This window comes from Notothenia rossii (assembly GCF_949606895.1).
Source record: "Notothenia rossii genome assembly, chromosome: 1".
NCBI classification, from domain to species: domain Eukaryota; kingdom Metazoa; phylum Chordata; class Actinopteri; order Perciformes; family Nototheniidae; genus Notothenia; species Notothenia rossii.
In genome coordinates, this window is record NC_136912.1 from 65250627 (window position 1) to 65269955 (window position 19329).

Genomic DNA, 19329 nt, shown 5'->3' on the forward strand with positions numbered 1-19329 from the left:
AAACTGCTGTATGACACGTATAATAATAATAATAATAATACATATCATTTGGAGGCGCCTTTCAAGGCACCCAAACCCGCCTGTCAATGAATAAAAGAAATGCTCTAACAGCAAATCAGCAAATTATAAAATACATACAGGGAAGTCATCAAAGTGGACGATAAATTAAAAAGCAGATCAGTATGGAGCAGGGGTCGGCAACCCTAGGTACCGTAACCGTAACCAGTGGCACACTAGGAATAAGTGTGCAAAATATTAAAATTGTATTTTCGGATCCTGAACGAAGGAAGCCATGCAAGCAACGCAGCGCAGAAGGATAACTTCTAGGCCCCGCTCTCTTTAACTCCAGTCGACTTCCTGCTTCCGACTTCCTCCGTGGTGAAACCATCAGGGGTGTAGTGCTGCCGGCACTTCACTAATTGCAGTACCCATAAGGAGCTGTAAAAACGCCGCAGTTTTTGCGTGGCTGTGTCTTTAGTTGAAAGCCCAGTGGCGATCTGTTCATCTCTCATTGAAATAACATGCTACACAGGGGCGGACTGGCCACCTGTGTGTTCTGGAGAATCACAGAACGGACGGTCGTCATTATTATTATGGCGTTTAAACCAATTATTTAAATTTGTTTAAACGGCATCATGTAAGTTGCGCTGACAGGTGAAAGAGGTCCACACGCTGCTTCCCTGCAGCAAGGCTCCCCCCCCTCCCCGTTGACAGTTCACGATCGTCATTCTTTTTTTTTTTTTTTAAATGGCACTTCATATCAAAAAGGTTCCGACCCCTGGTATGGAGGGACATGACAGTAGTTAAATGAGCTAACCAGATCTTTAATGCCTGCGACACACACACACACACACACACACACACACACACACACACACACACACACACACACACACACACACACACACACACACACACACACACACACACACACACACACACACACACACACACACACACACACACACACACACACACACACACACACACACACACACACACACACACACACACGACTAGTTTGATAATCGATTAATCTATCGATTAATGAAACGATTAATAGACTATTCGGACTATTATGCCTTGCACAATTTCTGAAACGCTCTTATTTAGCCATCAACTTTTAGATTTAGCTTGAGGTGGTTTTAGGCATGTGGAAACTAACAATGAAGACAATAAAGATGAATACTTGATTCAAAAATACATATATTATTAAATTAACAAAACACATTTTGAACAAAATTAACATTGCTTTTTATTTAAATTAAATAAATAATATTTCACATCAAAAGAAACAACAGTGTTTTAACAAATCATATTAAATAATGTGATGACATAACTGTAAACAGAATAGTTGAAACTTTAACAAAATAAATAACTCAATTACCTCTAATCATTAACCCATGTTTGTATAATGTAGTTAACTCCATGTGTTGCTGCTAGCATACATAACACCTGACGTGGAAACGTTACTCGTGGACGGGGCTACAGAGCAACTAGAAAGACAGTCGGACCCGGTGCATTCCTCTGTCTGAATGTGGTGCACTTTTGCTAATGTTTAGACAAAGTGCTCGTCTTACCACCCTTACATGCTAAACTCTTATTGCACTTTTGGCAACGAGCATTGTCCAGATCGAGACGGGTAAAGTTGAACCACACCTCGGAGCGCGTTCTCTCCGCCATCTCCGCAGTGTGTTGCTGCATGTAGCAGCTGCGTGTGTGTAAACTGCCCCGCCCCCTCGCACACAGACGGGAGAGAGAGATCTCGTCTGATCGAAAATACATCATAGGCGCATTTGTTTGTCTTTTTGCATATTAGAAACGAGTTGGCGACACTAAGACTGCAATATAATGTTTATGTAGCAATAATACATGACATATTTTTTTTTTAAATGTCTCCAGTACCGATAAAAAGACCAATAACGTTGGAGCTTAACGGCGCGTAAAACACACGTGATGATGTCACCAACGAATCGACGACTGAATTAGTGGCAACTAATTTGGTAATCGATTTTAATCGATTAAGTCGATTAGTTGTTGCACCCCTAATACACACATATATATATATACCGTATATATATATATATATTTCAACATATTTATTGTTGTGTTAACAGGGATAAATCACTTCTTTAAATAGCAGTTTAATTCACATGGCTGTACCTTCAGGGCTGCCTTGCGGTGGTCTGCCATCACGGTGAGCTTCTCCAGCAGCCCCCGCAGAAACTCCAGTGTGGCATGAGACACCAGAGCCCCCACCTCCGGACCCACCTCCGTCAGCCCCAGACCCTGACCTGACACAGCACACAACAAGAGGCAGAGACACATCATAGCAGGGGGGTGACAATCATCCAGCCCACAGGATGGATTTTCAAAGTGTGAAAATGACAGAGAAGACATTAACTGCATTTTTCACAACTCCAATGTATTTTGTATGTACACATTTTAAACATTTACAAGGCAGGGGGATAACTTAACGTTCTTCCCTAATAGTTCCCACTTTAGTTTGTATGGTGGTGTGTCAGTTCAGGGGGTCACGATTGCTACACAGATGTGGAAAGGGATGTACAATAAGTTGTTTTGATTCTAAAAGGGAACATTTGTATTGTTCAGTTCCAGATAACGTGTTTAGATACACTGTGATCTGTAAGTTTGAATGCATATGTGAAGTCATTGAAATTGCACTCATTTTCTTAAGAAATGTCAGGTTGTTCATATTGTTTTGTAAAAGATAGTTAATTAAATGTGAACATTTGCAGAAAGTACATCTTAGCAATAAAATAAGAGAAGGAGTTGTCGTTATTTATAGGTTATTATGATATGATTGTACTGGTCCAGCCCACTTGAGATCAAATTTGGCCACTGAACTAAAAAGAGTTCGACACCCCCAGCATTATAACTAAACTTGTAAGGAAAATGGTTAAAAACACAAAATGTTAGCTTAAACAACAATATTTAGTGTTAAAAATGGTTAATTATTAATAGGCATTGCACAATTGTATTATGTATTTGACCACACAGACTTACGGAGCATTGTTTTATTATCACTGCTCTAGCAAAGTGATTGTTTTGAAAGGAATGCTCACGTTCATATTGATGTATTTGAATAAATGTTAACTTGGCCCATTACGTGACTATTTGTGTTGGGGGGTCATGACAGAAAAAGTTTGAGAACCACTGCTCTAATATTAAAGGAATGTTTGGGTAGTCTGAGCTCCTGTACCTGTGCGCAGGATGCGGCTGAGCAGTGGTGGGGGGGACAGGAAGGGCTGGTCCTGGCAGGACTGCACCACGGAGCCTACCACTGAGATCAGGATCTGAGCGTTCTCCTCCCGCAGGTTCACTCCCGCCATGGAGGCCACGTCATTGATGTCATCATCTTCTCTGGGACGCACAGGAACAGACGCACGTGCACACAGAAACATTAGATGAAGGGAAATGGCCAATTTAAAATCCTTTACACCAAAGATGTATCAACTACGTGTATTACTTGTAAGATCCTGAGCTGTCCTTGAAAGCAAACTTGGTGGGACGATCCTGAATGAAGGGCCGCTTCAGTGTAAATGTTCCTGAAAAAACAGCCATAACAAATTCATGTGGAAGGTAGCATTTCAGTCTGTGTTCAAGCTGGTTGACTATCAATTTCATTTTGCTTCTTTTTTTAGGAAACAAACACTCATTTCAGAAATGTGAGTTTGGTCAATTCCTTGAATGCTTGCCACTTTGAAGGGTCAAATATCCTCTCCACTTGGTTGTCTATATTTGGATAATGAAATCTCATCAGGGGGCTTTTGCAATCTACACCTCGCATCATTACTATCTTGGTATCATGATTTGGACAGAATAGGGATTCAATCTCAATATGCAAATGGAATAACACTAGCTGAGTCTAGCTGAGACTAGCTGAGACTAGCTGAGACTAGCTGAGACTAGCTGAGTCTAGCTGAGTCTAGCTGAGTCTAGCTGAGATGATTGTGGGAAGTCTACTACTGCATCCAATATTTCTGGAAGTTATTCATAGTAATAGATAGAAAGTGAATGTTATGAATGAACATTTGAACTTTTTGGTTTGTGATAATAATGATAAGGTTAAATGGAACTTTGTTCAAGTTTAGTTGCCCAGAATTTTTAAACAAGAGCCGATAATGTTTCAAGGTCTAAAATGGAATATTCAAAACCTTTTATACATTATATTTACATAACCTTAACTGGAAAGCTTGCAGAAGCTAAAGTTTCTATTATTTTAAAACTCAGGCACTGAACCATGCCCCCACAGGCCCCAGGGAACTTGAGTAACTGTGATTGGAAGATATAAATAATATAAACTGTTCCCCAACCCTACTCTGTGTAGAGTTACATCCCCATTACAGATCTTAATACCAGGTGGACATAAGATGTTTTACAAAGAACATTCAGCCAGTGATGTTGGTCAGCTAATCACATTTCATTAAATCCTATACACACAGAAAACTGTCCATTTTAATGTGATAACTAATTACATTTCCTCTCTGTCAGACTGTATGCCTTTACCATGACCATTTGGCTGATCTGAAGGTTAAGAATTGGCAAGAATGACAATCAATTTGTGACATTCCCACAGATCCCCCTCCCCTCACTGTTACCTGTGAAGTTTCTGGGGCTGGGTTTGCTGATCTTAGACATGTCAATTCTGGGCTGAGCAAAAGTCACCAAACCAGATGTCAGAGTCACGGCTCGAGGTTGCTGGGTAACCTGCAATTCAAGGAAATTCATTAAGATGAGAGTTAGTGTCCCAGAGGGAGACGTGTTTCATAGCCAGCACAGAAACAATATTTCATTTGGACTATGTGCCGATAACGCTCTGATCCGATATTATTGTCCTACATAATACAGCTGCACGGTGCAAACTCTTAACTGCATTACCATCATTAAAATAAGGGGTGTACTGATTGTAGGGCTGCCCCGAATACAATTTTTCGGGCTCCGGATATTCGGTAGTAATCAGCAGCAAATATTCGGATATTCGGCCCGCGCGCGGGGGCGGGCGTAGTAATCTGCAGCGAACCGCTTCAGCACGTGTATTTCGGTTTATTCGCGGCATTCATTTTTTTATTCTACAGTATTGTTGTTATATAGTTATTTGTTAATGTAAATAACCCAATTTGTGTTCTTTGAAATGTAAAAGGATATTGCATTGTGTTTGTTACTTTCGTTGCAGTTGTATATGTCTTAAGTGTAATTTGGCTTGGCTTCCTATTTTGTATGGACATGCATTTATTTTGAAGGAGAGTTAGCGCTGTTGACAGGAAGTTGTTGTTGCTATGGAAACAACGTGACAGAGATTAACGGAGAAAAAGTAATATCTACATATAAAGACGAAGAAAGTAAACAATAACGTTTATGGTTAAGTATTAGCACCCCCTGAAGAGGCACAAGCTCTTACGTTGATATTGGAGATTTCAATAAATTCAAGAAAAAAAGAAGAAAAAAAAAAAAAGAATATCCAAATAACGAAATTGAAACCCGAATAGTACTCCAACGAACGAATATTCGGGTATAGCCCTAACTGATAGCAGATCTTTCAGGCGATAGAGATGTGTAGAATAACAGTTTGGCCAATGCTGATCATTATGTTAGTTTTTCACATTTTTGGAAACAAATATATCTTCATTAAAGAAATGTTTTAAGCCCTTTATCAAACTTTGAATAGGAACACAATTCTAAAAAATTGCTTTTACCATAGCTTCTTAAGGCTGCTTTACAATTAGCTACGCAATGAAAATGTCATAATCTATCATTATTATCCCTAATTATTATTGAGAATGCTGTTATTCTTTGTCAAATGTACACTGCTCACTATATTTCATGTGTTTACCTTCAGGCTGGTACTGAGGCTGTTTGCTGTGACAGTGCTGTTCTGCTTCATGGTGGTCAGCAGAGTGTTGTTGTTGTTGATGTTGTTGTTATTAGTGTTGCTGTTGTTGTTGTTGTTGCTGCGGACAGGAGTTGAAGCCTGTTGGATAAACAGCTGCGGGTCTGCAGTGAGGCGACGAACTGCAGGAAGACTTTTCTAGTAGAAATCACAACAAGAAAAGAAGTCATGTCATCAGCCAAATTCCATTTTGACACCAGAATGCTTGTTTAATTGTTTATATGAAGACTTAACTTGGAGTTCAAATTACATTTGATTCACCAAACAATGGGTAGAGCTCAGGTAAAACTAGTTGGTAAAGTTAAATGGAAAAGCAGAAGGTGATAGCCTGACAACAATCCAGTTTCATCTTTTTAATCAAGTTACTTATATAATTAACATACATAAGTAGAAGGTTGATGTGATCGGTTTGTCATTTGAACTAATGAAAGGGATTATTAAGGTTAGCCAAAAATGAAAAGCTTCCAGCTGAATCTCTGCTCACCTTGAGAAAAGGCACCAAGCAGGACTGTGGAGTTGACTTAAGCTCTCGATAGAGCTGCTCTGTGAACTCCTCTGCTTCCAGCTTCCCCTCCTGCAGGATAGAAAAAAAGGAAACATATTATTGTCAGGTATTGAAATGCTTTTCCAGCTCAATGGACATCTTTTAATATAATTTACACATATCAAATCAAGTTTTATTTATATAGCACATTTATAAACGATTTTTGGTCGAGCCAAAGTGCTGTACATATAATAAAAATAGCCTACAGTAGAGACACTTTACAGCTAATACAACAGCACAGATTGTTCAGAATATCAGTATGAGAAAAAAATGTTTAGAAGGTGCTGTGAGTAGTGGCATACCAGCAGACTGCGGACCAGTCCGCGCACGTTGTTGGCCATGTTGGGTGACCGTGAGTCACTGGAGGCCAGCTTGATCAGAGTCACCAGGAAGTTCTTGCACTTCTTCACACTCTCCAGGGTGGCCTGGGGGTGAAATGTCAGGTAACAACACATCTTTATTAAGGTTTACTCTAGGGCTGCTCGATTAATCGTATTTGAATCGCAATTACGATTTTGGCTTGCAACGATTATGAAAACAACATAATCAAAATAAAACGATTTTTATTATTGTAATATAAGTTATTTATTATAAAAAAAAATGTTATTGTTTTTTTTGTTTTTTCAGTTGAATTATGCTTACTGTTCACATTTTTTTTAATCGTTTTTAATAATCGTGATATCAATTATTGACCCAAATAATCGAGATTATAATGTTGCCATAATCGAGCAGCCCTAGTTTACTCTGTACATATGTAACATACAAATATATTTCGGCTGACACACAGTATACCTCTAAACTGTTACATAGGCTAATCAATGGCTGTGTTCACTGGCCTAAATTGTAGCAAAACGATATATTGGTGAAAGGAAAAAATACATGGTGACTACAGGTCAAAAAAACTGAAAATGTTCTTGGATATTGCTCAAATGAAACACAGAAGACGGACGGCATGACTTCAACAGTTTGAACACAACGTTTTTGTACTAAAAAACTAAATTGTGTCTGGAGGCAGAAAAATGTAATCCCCCCCCAGGCGGTGGTGGAAACTAACTAAGTGCATTTCTCAAATATTGTACTCAAGTACCTTTTTTATATATTTGTACTTAACTTGAGTATTTCCATGTATTGCTGCATTATACTTCAACACAACCTGCATTTTACTCCACTACATTTATTTTAACACAGTTACTACTTTGTATATATACAAAAACATGATATGGTATTATGCTGTACTGTACTGCTAATCTACACAGTATTTCAAGTATCTAAATTCGGTCCACATTAAACAACTACAATACTAAAATGCTCTTATATCTATAAAAACAGGATAATACAATGACCATAATAATAAAATACTGTGAAATATCCACTCTGCAAGTAGTAACATTTTAAAATCAGAACTTTTACTTGTAGTGGAGTATTTTAAGACCGTAGTATTTTTGACTGTTACTTTAGTAAAGGATCAAAGTACTTCTTCCAACACATCCTCCAGGCAACATTGCTGAACTGTCGAAGGAGTTTTTTTTAACCCTCAGTAACTGTTATTGACAATCATGAAATTATATCAAATAATTGTACCAATATTTTGGTAGTATTGGAAACAGGTCCGCTAATAATACCAAGGAAAAATGCTATCATAATAACGTTTTTTTTGTTAGTATTTTCTGTAAGTCCTCACACAAACCTACATGAAATACTCTCGACCCTGATGTTGCAGTTTCAGATCTAAATTAGTTTCAAGTGCAAGGCAAAGTGCAGATCAGAGTTGGGACTGCAGAGACTCACCTGACTAACGGCGCCTTCTGGATCCTTCTTGGTTTCTGTGACGACAGTCTGAATACGGAGCTCAGACACAGCGCTGAGGGGCTGCACTAAGGCTGGTTTGGGAGCTACACCCATCACCTGAACAATACAATCCATCGCCTTAAAACTAATAACAGAATAATATCAAATGAACTAATGTTCAGGTAACAGGCATCAATCTACTGCTAGATTATGCATTTGTGAGTGGTTGTGGTAAGAAGTGGAGATACAACTTGCTGGGATGTAAACACTGACAAGTAGCCTTTACATGAGTCAGTGTAATCTGTATATAGGTACCTGCATTTAATAAAAAAACTCTCATGAACCTGCAAGTTTGGACAAATGTAATTTTGGTTTAAATTTGATACTAGTAGAAGTACACCATGTTCCCCTAAATAGAAATATTTTTACACCAGTTACAAGTACATTACTGTACTGGTATAGATTATTTATGGAGAAAAATCTGATGAATACATAAATGAAACCTACGGGACTCAAATACCTTGTTATCTAAATAAACGTTTAGCCTTCCAGTACTGTGGGGAGCCCTGCCAACAATCCGAGACTGGAAAGGAGATGCAACTAGGGCTGCACAAGTTATTTAAATGTTATCAAATTTCCACAATATGCACTATTACATTACCCAAAATCGCAGTTAACGGAATAAGTCCCGCTAGAAGTCCCAGTCTACAAACAATAGTCAGACTTGAGGTTCCTCATATAAATAAAAAAAACAAAATCTGATATTTTCAAACAAGCTGTTGATTATAATTTCTCATAATTCTTGTTATTTGTAACAAGTAATGTTGAAATGCAGTAAAAATACTCATGACCAGATATACATGAGTTGCTGTCATTGACGGTAAGAGTAAAGCAGCCAGTGTACCTTCACCATAGCTGTCTTCTGGACTGGAGTTGGTTGGAAACTGGGAGGGGCGGTCAGCCTGATCACCGTCACCTTCTCATTACTCTTATTTCCAGCTGCTGCAGATACCTGAATAACAGACTTGACAGCTAGTGAAGACCACACAAGTGAGGATGTGTCATTTGTCCGCGTCAGTATCAAACTATAATGATTGCCTCACTGTTGTATTCCTACATCAGTCAGTCAAGTTGCAGTTTACACTCATGTCTGCCTGACATTTTAACACATTTCTTCAAGGTATTCTTGAGATTTGCAAACAAAAAGAATGGGACAGACGTTAAAAGGACAACACGGAAAACGTAAATCTTTGAGCCATGGATTTCATCGGCCTCGAGGCACATAAAATCAAATCAGCAGTACACCAAATACCTGAGGGACCAGTATTTTTGGTGCTTGACCACCGACGCCTCTTGGTGCCTGCTGGGCCTGTGCCAAAGCCTGCTGGGATACCAGCATCAGCTGACCACTCTCGCTGCGGATCAACATCATACCTGCCAGAAGGAGGGTCTGAAATCAGTACCTGCAATTAACTGACCATTGTCCTGAAAAACGGTTGATGGGTAAAGTATAAGTATGTGTACATTGTTGACCAAACAAACTTTCTATTTAAACATATTTTCTTGAGTGTTAGAAAGTGAATTGTTTAACAACAATGATTCAAACTTTAGCACTTGCATTTCTGACATTTAAAACAACACTACCTTCTCAAACACACTATACAAGAACATAGTGTTCTGCATGGAAGTATATTAATGGAAGTATCCAAATTGAGACACAGTGACAATCTAAAGACTATGAGATTAGTATTTTCGATGGGAAAATATATGTTAAAATCTGTAAAAATGAGTTAGATTATTATAGAAGAGAACATCACCAATCAGGGCAAATATATGGACCACAAGCATGTAGAGGCCGACTCACCTGGTGGTATCTGGAAATTGGCAGGGAGCTGTGTGGAGGTGGTGTGTGGCATCCGGGGGGCCACAGTGACTGGCTGAGGACCCGCTGCCCTGGGTACCGTTATAACCACCGTCCTTCCTTGGGTTGTGGCCTGGGTCATGGAGGCAACCTGGCTCAACGCTGCTTTTGTTACCTGTGGTTGGATTTTAGCACTCACTCCTCCTGAGGTAGTCACCTTCGATACCACCATGACAGAAGGAGAGGAAGTGTGTCTGGCTGTCAGCACTGTGGAGGAGGTGGTTTGGTGGACTTGGCTGGCGGTGATGATTTTAGGTGGGGCTATGACAGTGCTGGGTTTACATGTGGTTGGGACCTGTATAATCTTCACTTGAACTGAGTGGTCTCCGTCCCCTGATGCCCAACACGACTCTAGCTTTGGGGGTCCAAAACCCACTTTATTTGTGGACATAATTGTTTCTGGAAAAAAAAAATGTCATTTTAAACATTATCCAATAAATGATATAGCTTATTTCGTTATCAATTGTTATATCGTTAAGCTATGCTACATTTTCCAAAGCTGCACCCCTTTAAAAAACATTTAAAATTGAACAGTAACATTATTCTCGGAGGTGGGAAAAGTATTTAGATCTATTAGTTAAGTAAAAGTAATAATACTACACTGTAAAGTACTGTATTTAAAATGGTATTTAAGTATGACCAGGAACATGTACCTATAGTATGAGGAGTAAAAGTACACATTGCAGAAAAAGCAGAACATCTTGCAAATGTTTCCTAAGAATTACCTTGCAGTTGTTAAACCTTTCCGTCTCGGACTTATTGTTTTATGTACTTAATTAGAATGTTGGATTGTTTAATTTACATGAGCTATTCCAACAATTCTTCATAATTTGTGTGTAAAAATCTGCACCAATAAAGTCACTAAACCTATAAAATAAATGTAGAAATAGAAATAAGAAGCGGCTAAGTAAGAAAATAATCAAATGAATTACATGTAGGCTACCTGAAATTTGAACTTAAGTACACTAATTGAGTAACTGTACTTAGTTACTTTCCACCACTGGTTACGCTAAATAGAAAATGGACCTTACATGCCTTGTTTTTTAGTGAAGACATTTCACCAGTCTGACTCACGTGAAATACTGACATTATTCAGCTCATTAACTTCAAGTAATTTCAACTTCCAAATTCACCACAAATGTATAGTTACTCTACTTCTACTGAAAGAAGAATATAATTGTTGGAAGAAGTACTCAGATCCTTTACTTAAGTAAAAGTACAAATACAATATCTTAAAATACTCCATTACAAGTAAAAGCCCTGATTTCCAATCTTTACAAAAGTATTAAAGACAAATATTATTATTTTTTCACGATGGCTTATTTCAAAACTATATAAAGGAGAGCATGACTTATTAGCTAAATGTACTTTTGTAAAAGTATCAAAAGTAAAAGTACTTGTTACCAGAATTATCTTTTCACAGAATTAAATCATTATATATACATATAATATACATGTGTGTCAAAATAAATGTAATGGAGTAAAAAGTACAATATTTGCCTCTGAAATGTTGAGTAGAAGTATAAACTAGCATTAAGTGGAAATGCACAAAAAAGTACTTAAATACAATACTTGAGTAAATGTACTTAGTTATTTTAACCACGGAAGACTAGCTAAAATTAGCTAAATGGCTAACCTTAGCCAAGTAAAAATGGGGAAATATTAAGTAGGCTATACGTAAAAATGGATTTCTGTTTTATGTTTTCGACCTACTAACTGGTGTGAAGTCAGTTTTTCAACTTTAGACAAGGCCAAGTTTGACATAAACACGTTCAACATTAAAGGAATGTAACATAATGTAAGCTCGTGCTATTTTAGCTCGAACATTTTAGATGGGAGTTTAGCGTTATTTCTTCGGGAACACTTTTCCCGCTGAATCACAGTTAAAATTCCGTGTGGAAAGATGGATCCAATTCCATCATAACTCAGTCCTCCCAATGGATTAACTTTAGGAGAAACAACGAAGTCAGTCAGTCAGTCAGTCAGTCAGTCACGAGCTCACCTGTTGGATGTGTTTTTGGAGTGGCGTGAGTGCCTGAACTCACCCGGGACCAGTGCTGCATTTGGGGAACACAGGAAAGAATGGCTAACCATGAATTGCTTCGGCTAAAAAAACTGGATTTATAACCTATTTTATTAATGATGTGTGAATTAAAGCTTTGTGACAGAATGAATGTGAATTGAACAATTATGCTTTATACAAATATGATTTAATTTAAAACCATTAGTCCTTTTGATCAGCATCAGTTTTATTACCAAGTAGGTTTACAAATAAAAGGAATTTGCTTTTGAATAAGTTATAATGTGATATACTCCTCTAACTGTAGTACCACATACAAAATAAACGAAATAATAGTTACATTAAACTGTTATTAATGTACATCTTATGTTGCAACATACACACCTTTTCAATGATCTAAATATTTCCGTCACTTTAAAAAATGTAATTTCTACCACCCGCTGCTTTGCAATTTTGCCATAAAAAAAGTGAAAAGGCTAGGGTATTATCCTGCACAATTATGCCCGGGGTGATGATCATGCGTATTTAGATTTATGTTGAGATCAAGATGATTTATTATGATCATTTATTGATGTAGGATAAGTGACAAAAAAATATTATTGCACGTTTGAATTCACATTTCTTTCTATAATTTAATCTGCTATAATTGTACTATATTCCTGCTAATGTACAAAGTGTGTGTGTGTGTGTGTGTGTGTGCGTGCGTCAAGGTAAATCTAAGACAAAGTGTTATTCCATTACTGCAATTCTTGCACAAATTCATATTTTTACTAAAAAGTTTAGTGTTTTTCAATTGTCACTTTGAAAATAAAAAGTTACAATTATACAATTTTTTTTTAATGTTGCCTGTAAATAAAAAAATAATTGGTATGCGTTATTTCTTAGAAAAGAAATAATACCAAAAAAATTATTATGCAGGAACAAAACCTTTAAAACGGATCATTTGTATGATATTGTATAACAACAATTTACTACCTGCAAGTTTTCAGCCAGTTTGGGCAAATATCCAGAAATGATGCAGATCTTACATGTATGCATATAAAATGAATTTAGCTGTCAAGCATGTTTTGCCCAGAATCAAAAGCATTGAACTCAACACTTACATCAGCAACACAACTTACTTGATTGAATAACTTTACAGCCAAGTTATTGCCAAAATGGCGACAGCATTCTGATATGAAATGACTTCTACATTTCAATAATTACAAGCTCTCTGATGATGAAGGTAATTGATAGAAGAACTTTAAGAGAGAAGGATAAATAAGAGGCTCGACACAAGACTGCAGATTGAAAAGGAATAAACATCCAGGAGGAAACTCATATCCTCTCCTTTTGCAGCTATACCAACATCTGATGGGTAAACATTCACAATAATACAAAAAGTCAATGCTTTTGTTACATCACAAATACAAACATTATACTTTAAACTCATAGCGGCAGTGATGGTTTTGACTACTCTCAACAACAGAGTAGTGCAGTGATGAAGTGTTTTTGTAGGCCAACCTGGAAGTTAACATTGCAAGGTTAAGTAAAAAGCTAATGTCAGGCTATAAACTCAACTAAATCACGGCCGCATGACTTCATGTCACCACGGCTAACTAAAAGCAGCTAGAGTTGGCCATGCTGACATTAAGCAGTCTCATTTAAACATTTGTTAGCAACCACCTTTTTTTTTTTTTTAAACACATGAAAGCTTTGGACTATCACGAATGGGGTAATTACTGGCATATTTTGGGTTGTTGAACAAAACGGAAACATCACAGGCGTCCAATCAATAACATGTTAAAAAGGAAACAGAATGATTCTAAGGTTTATTGAATCATTCCTGCATCACTCTACTGTTAGAGATGTAAGAGCCATTAAACAAAGTAACTACTCCAGTTGTTCATTATGAAGAAAAGAAACCTGATAATGATGTCATCAAGGTTTACAAACAGACTCAAAAATGTCCTGTAGTCATTTCACTCTTGATTTTGTAATTCAACTTTATTTAAAAGACCAGTTTATTGTTGGAAAAGCCTCCTTTAAGCCCCGCCTCCTCTTTCCTGTCTACCTCCCGCCTCCCAGCAGATGTAAGACTAACTCCTCGTCTTCAGCCAGAGACAGGCCAGTGTCCAGGGGAGTGTTATCCTCCTTCTCTTGCCTCACTTTCTTCCTCTTCCCCACTGTGTGCTCCTCCTCTTCCTCACCGCTGCTGTGCTGCCGTTTGGCTGCTGTCACCAACTGCTCCTCCTCCTCCTCCTCGTCAGATCTCACTTTGTCAGGGTCTGGCAGGGAGCTTGGGTCGAACTCGTCGTCGCTGTGATTGGCCAGGTAAGCAATCACCTCGTCTTCCTCATCGTCAGACTTGTTTCTGTGCTTGCTGGTCTCCTTCCTGGCAGCCTTGGCCTTCAGCCTCTTCTCCGTGTGTTTGGCCTTCACCTTGCGTCTGTACTCCAGCTTGTCGAACTCCTGGTCCTCGCGCTTCAGCCTCTCCCTGGCCTTCTCCATGTTGATCCCTGAAACCCCCTCGTCTTCATCATCAGCAGTCACTGCCCGTTGCACAGGGGGCCACGTCTGCACGGCCTGTCCTTCCTCACTGAACGTCACTTTGGTGTTGACCTGGAAGTTTCTCTTGAGGATCTTTTTGGCTTCTTTAAACTTCGTCTCTGTTTCCATCTTCACATTCGAGTCCTCGTCAGGTTCATCTGAACTCTCACCATCCCCCGTCAGATTGAACACGTCTTTTCTTTTGACTGTGAGCAAGTCCAAGTCTCTTAGATCATCTTCGTCCTCATCGCTGTCTGCACCCAGACCTAATACCTTCTGATCCTCATCTCCTTCCTCATCATCCCCTGACTCTTCTGACTCTGAGCTCTGACTTCCCTCCGGATTGTTCCCCTTCAGCTGGGCCTTAAAGCTCTTCAGCTCCACCTCTTCTTCAGACTGCTCCTCCTCCTCCCTCTTTGCTTCTTTCTCCTCTTTCTGTGCCTGGGCTTTACTCAGGAAGCGAACCCTCGGAGCCACGGCGAGGCCTAGAGAATGAGCGTAATCGTTGAGCTTGAGTTTGAAGGCATCAAACACCTCTTTGTTCTTCATGAGAAAGACGGAGCGCAGGTAGGAAACAAAACACCTCTGAGCTCTCTCCTTCTGCTCCTGCTCCTGGGCCAGGAAGGCCTGCAGCTTCTGCTGAATGTTCTGCAGCTTCTCTGGGTTCACCTGTGACCAATCAGAAAACACAACTGATCAACACATGTTGTATTCTGCACTTTTTTTGTATCCAACACTTGTATATTGCTTGTGTTGCATTTTTGAGTTTCTGACCAATAACATAAATGTATAATTTATAAATGGTACCTTATTGCAATGAAAATCTATATGTCGAGTAACATATGCATATAATAATGTTGTCTAAGTTAACAATAAAAAGCACATTTCTCAGAAAAACTGATGTGAAATGATTTAAAGGAATGGTTTTTTCATCTAAGACTTCTTAGGGGGATATCTCAGTGTAATACATACTAAGCTTGTATCACTCCTAGAAATGTATAAAACATATTTCTTAGTATACTTAAAGCACTTCACTGTTGAAAGGCTTCAAGCCAAATACAATATTGACATTCTCTAACTAATAAGACAATTCGATGTCACTCCAGAAACAAGTCACTGACCACTGATCATTTTCAGTTTCTGAAACAAACAGCACTGAGAAATGACAACATTCGGCTGTAAATTGTAATGTATGACGTTTAATCACATGTTTTTGATGACCAGTGTTAATGCAGTGTTGATGAAATAAAACATCAAACCACTGCGTATAAATGTATTACGAGATCACAAACAATTGCAGATGGGTTTTCATCTGCTCAATGCGTGCGTGTGTGTGTGTGTGCGCGTGCGTGCGTGTGTGTGTGTATTGAGATGCTGTGGATGTGGGAGGTCTAACCTGGATCTTATTGATGGGGACCTTCTTCTCCTGCAGCTGTCCAATCATACCCTTCTCCTCAGAGGGCAGCAGCAGCAGGAGGGCTTCCCCCCCCTCCTTGTACCTGGCGGTGCGGCCCACCCTGTGGATGTAGGTGTCTGCATCCTCCGGACAGTCGAACTGCAGCACCCAGTTGACTGTGGGGAAGTCCAGGCCTCTGGCGGCTATATCTGTGGCTAAGAGCACCGCGTTCTGCTTTCTGAGGAAGTCGTTGTACACCTCCACCCTCTTCATCTGCTGCTGCTTGCCATGCAGAGCTAGGATGGGCATGCCAGGTCTGAGGCGACAGAGGACCCGGAACAAGTACTGCACCTCCTTGCAGCAGGCGAAGAAGACGATGATCTTCTTCTTCAGGTGGCTCCTGATGAAGGAGAACAGCATGTTGACCTTCAGGTGGAGCTCACACACAACGTAGCTCTGCTCCAGGGTGGCAGGTGTGCTGAACTTGGCCTTCTCGTGGACCCACACATACTCCGGGTCTTTGAGGCTGAGGCGGGCCAGGTCTTTCACGGATTTGGTCTGTGTGGCGGAGAACAGCAGCGTCTGCCTGGTCTTGGGGAGGTTCTCCACAATGGCGTTGAGGGTATCAGCAAACCCCATGTCCAGGATGCGATCCGCCTCGTCAAGAACAAGCATGTGGAGGTCTGAGGCGAGGAAGGTGGCCGTCTCGTCCATGTGCTGGAGCAGGCGTCCCGGGGTGCAGATCACGATGTTGGTGTTGTGGATCCTCTCGGACTCGCTCTTCAGGTCCTTACCACCAATGATGAGCCCCGCGGAGAACTCGTGGTTCTTGCCCACCTTGCGGAGGACCTCGTAGGTTTGATAGGCGAGCTCTCTGGTGGGGGATATGATGAGGGCACCGAGGCCGTCCACTGAGCTCCACTGCTGGCGGTACAGACACTCCAGCACCGGTATGAGGAAGGCTAAAGTCTTCCCAGAGCCGGTTTTAGCCGCGCCGAGGACATCTTTACCCTGCAAAGCGTAGCCGATAGTTTGCCTCTGGATCTCGGTGGGCTGTCGGTACTGCATCCCCTGCAAACCTAACAAGGTTTTCTTTGAAATGGGGAAGTCTGAAAACCTGACAGCCTCCTTGCTGTTTATTTCTGAATACCTGCTGACTAGCTTTTCGATATACTCCCTTTCGACCTGCCACTCGGGCTTCTTTGGGACTCTGTCGCTCTTCACTCGTGCTTTCGTCTTGTTGTATTTTTTCTTCCATTTCTCGAAGTTTCTGACGGGGTCTGCGCTGTCTTTCATCTTTGCAGGTTTAGGTTTATTCCCGGTGGATTTTTTCTCCATGATTTAAGAGTAAACCGAGCAATAAAGCAAGTTAAAAACACACTGGCAGCACCTTCTTGTAAACAACGTGGAGAACACGGCTCCTCGTCGCATGTTGCACTACGTCATCACAAAGCGACCTTTTTGCCCTGAGAGTTGACTGTCAGGCACACATCCATGGTTAGGCAGCACCTCCTGCATCAAAACTATAAACGAAAGAACATATTTTACCTATTTTCACTGTTTCATTATTTGAATCTATGTTATCATATTTTATCTAATTCATGACCCAACAGCATTCTTCCTGTTGCACTTTAAACTGGAAAACAGCAGCCTAATTATTCAATATGGAAATGTATAACCATATTAAAGTCCTATGCCTTTATATAAATCAGATATATCACAATACATATATAAAATATACAAATATCCTGTCTAAACAAGAACATTACATGACGTAAATATTTGGAAATAGACCTGGGAAGCATCGCTCTGGGCGGAAAAAGTCCTTTGTCACTTGTAGTAAAAAGTATTATCATAAAGACCTTTCATATCACACACTGAATATCATACATTTGTATTTCTTTTAAAATAAAATGTTATTATACTGATTATGTAACTAATATTGTATCAAGGAAGATTGGTTAAACTGTGAAAAATAAAACAGCATATGAAACATTCAGTTTGTCCGTAGAGAAATTTATAGTTTCGATATTCTTGCAACAATTCCCAATTATTTTTTCATTTTTATTACAGTGGTTTATAACCATCGATGTATATAACTGAACATAAGTGATATAGCAGTGACGCTTCCTGATCACATGTCGCTTAAAAACAAGGATCACGGAAGTTTAATGAAAGTCTTTCCAAAATAAAAGCATATAAATAATAACATCTAATGAAACATAACCGTTATATGTAAATTCATCGTTAGGACGAAACGTTGAAAATAAGGAAAAAAGTACCATATTTAACAGTATTATTTAATTGTATAAAAGCATGCTACAACACATCCTCCATTTAAAAAAGAAACAAAGTCTTTAGAAATAGAAGATGTGTTATCAATAATTTGAAAATGTAGCACAACTAGGCCTACTATAACAACACTTCTGTTGAAATTAATAAACGGATTTTAGAATGTGTGTATTTTATCATTCCGACCAGCCCTTTTTCTATGGTGACATTTCAAAAGTTATATTCTGATAAAGGCCAAACCAATTAAAAAAACATATATTTCCTCAAAAACATTCAACATTTGAATTGCCTTTAATTAAAGCGCAGAATGTTTTTCTTATATTTACTCACTTATGCTATACAAATAATGGAAATTGTGAGGGCGTTCCCATAGACTGTAAAGGGTGTTCCCATTGTGCAGATGTGAAAGAAGTACTCAGATTGTTTACTTAAGTAAAAGTAGTATAACTATGTTAGAATTGAAAGTCCTGTATCCAAAAGAATATCATCAAGATATACTTAAAGTTACAACAGTAAAAGTACTCATTATGGCTAAAGGCCCATTTCAGAATCATCTGAAATTACTCTATCAAGATCAGATGGTGGAATAACTACTCCGATCCTTTACTGAAATAAAAGTAGCAATACATTATGTAAAAATTCTCTATTACAAATACACATCCTACATTCTTAAGTAAAAGTACAGACTCAAGAGAACATGTACGTATAAAAAGAAAAGTACTAGTTCTGCATAAAATGGCCCTTCATATGTGATAAATATATTATTATATATGACAATAGGCCTATAAGATTAATAAAATAGTTGCATCAAGCAGCATTTTGCTGTTGTACACACAAACCCTTTTTTTTAATATATTGTATACTTCTACATTTGTTTTTACGTGAAACAGTTAGACCAGTAATTATATCTTTAGAGATGCATTATGTA

At 38.9% G+C, this 19329-nt stretch overlaps 2 protein-coding genes across 5 annotated transcripts in view; both read right to left on the reverse strand.

Annotated features, from left to right (window-relative positions):
* taf4b (TAF4B RNA polymerase II, TATA box binding protein (TBP)-associated factor) overlaps positions 1–12256 on the reverse strand; it is a 16112-nt gene extending 3856 nt beyond the window's left edge. The window contains exons 1-12 of one of the 4 annotated variants that reach the window (XM_079658469.1): positions 12167–12256; positions 10108–10563; positions 9556–9677; positions 9148–9255; positions 8244–8360; positions 6758–6880; positions 6396–6485; positions 5855–6049; positions 4623–4731; positions 3491–3569; positions 3224–3384; positions 2164–2294 (exon numbers count right to left, since the gene is read on the reverse strand). In XM_079658469.1, the coding sequence (XP_079514595.1) occupies positions 2164–2294; positions 3224–3384; positions 3491–3569; positions 4623–4731; positions 5855–6049; positions 6396–6485; positions 6758–6880; positions 8244–8360; positions 9148–9255; positions 9556–9677; positions 10108–10563; positions 12167–12227 (1752 nt within the window). In that variant the 5' untranslated portion in view covers positions 12228–12256. Of the gene's footprint in view, positions 1–2163; positions 2295–3223; positions 3385–3490; positions 3570–4622; positions 4732–5854; positions 6050–6395; positions 6486–6757; positions 6881–8243; positions 8361–9147; positions 9268–9555; positions 9678–10107; positions 10564–12166 lie in introns of all 4 variants that reach the window. The other 3 variants (XM_079658468.1, XM_079658471.1, XM_079658470.1) reach the window with 3 other exon arrangements.
* Positions 12257–12930: 674 nt separating this feature from the next.
* On the reverse strand, positions 12931–17597 carry ddx10 (DEAD (Asp-Glu-Ala-Asp) box polypeptide 10). The gene is made up of 2 exons (XM_079657519.1): positions 16110–17597; positions 12931–15382 (listed from the first exon to the last, which is right to left on the reverse strand). The coding sequence occupies exons 1-2, from the start codon at positions 17445–17447 to the stop codon at positions 14234–14236; spliced, it is 2487 nt and encodes an 828-aa protein (XP_079513645.1). The 5' UTR covers positions 17448–17597; the 3' UTR covers positions 12931–14233.
* Between the last annotated feature and the right edge of the window lie 1732 nt (positions 17598–19329).

Bases quoted from the DNA above. Each gene is read 5' to 3' on its own strand.
- ddx10 (XM_079657519.1), bottom strand. From the start codon at position 17,447: ATGGAGAAAAAATCCACCGGGAATAAACCTAAACCTGCAAAGATGAAA. The intron at 15,383-16,109 runs GTTAGACCTCCC...GATTGGTCACAG, and splicing joins TCCCCATCAATAAGATCCAG to GTGAACCCAGAGAAGCTGCA.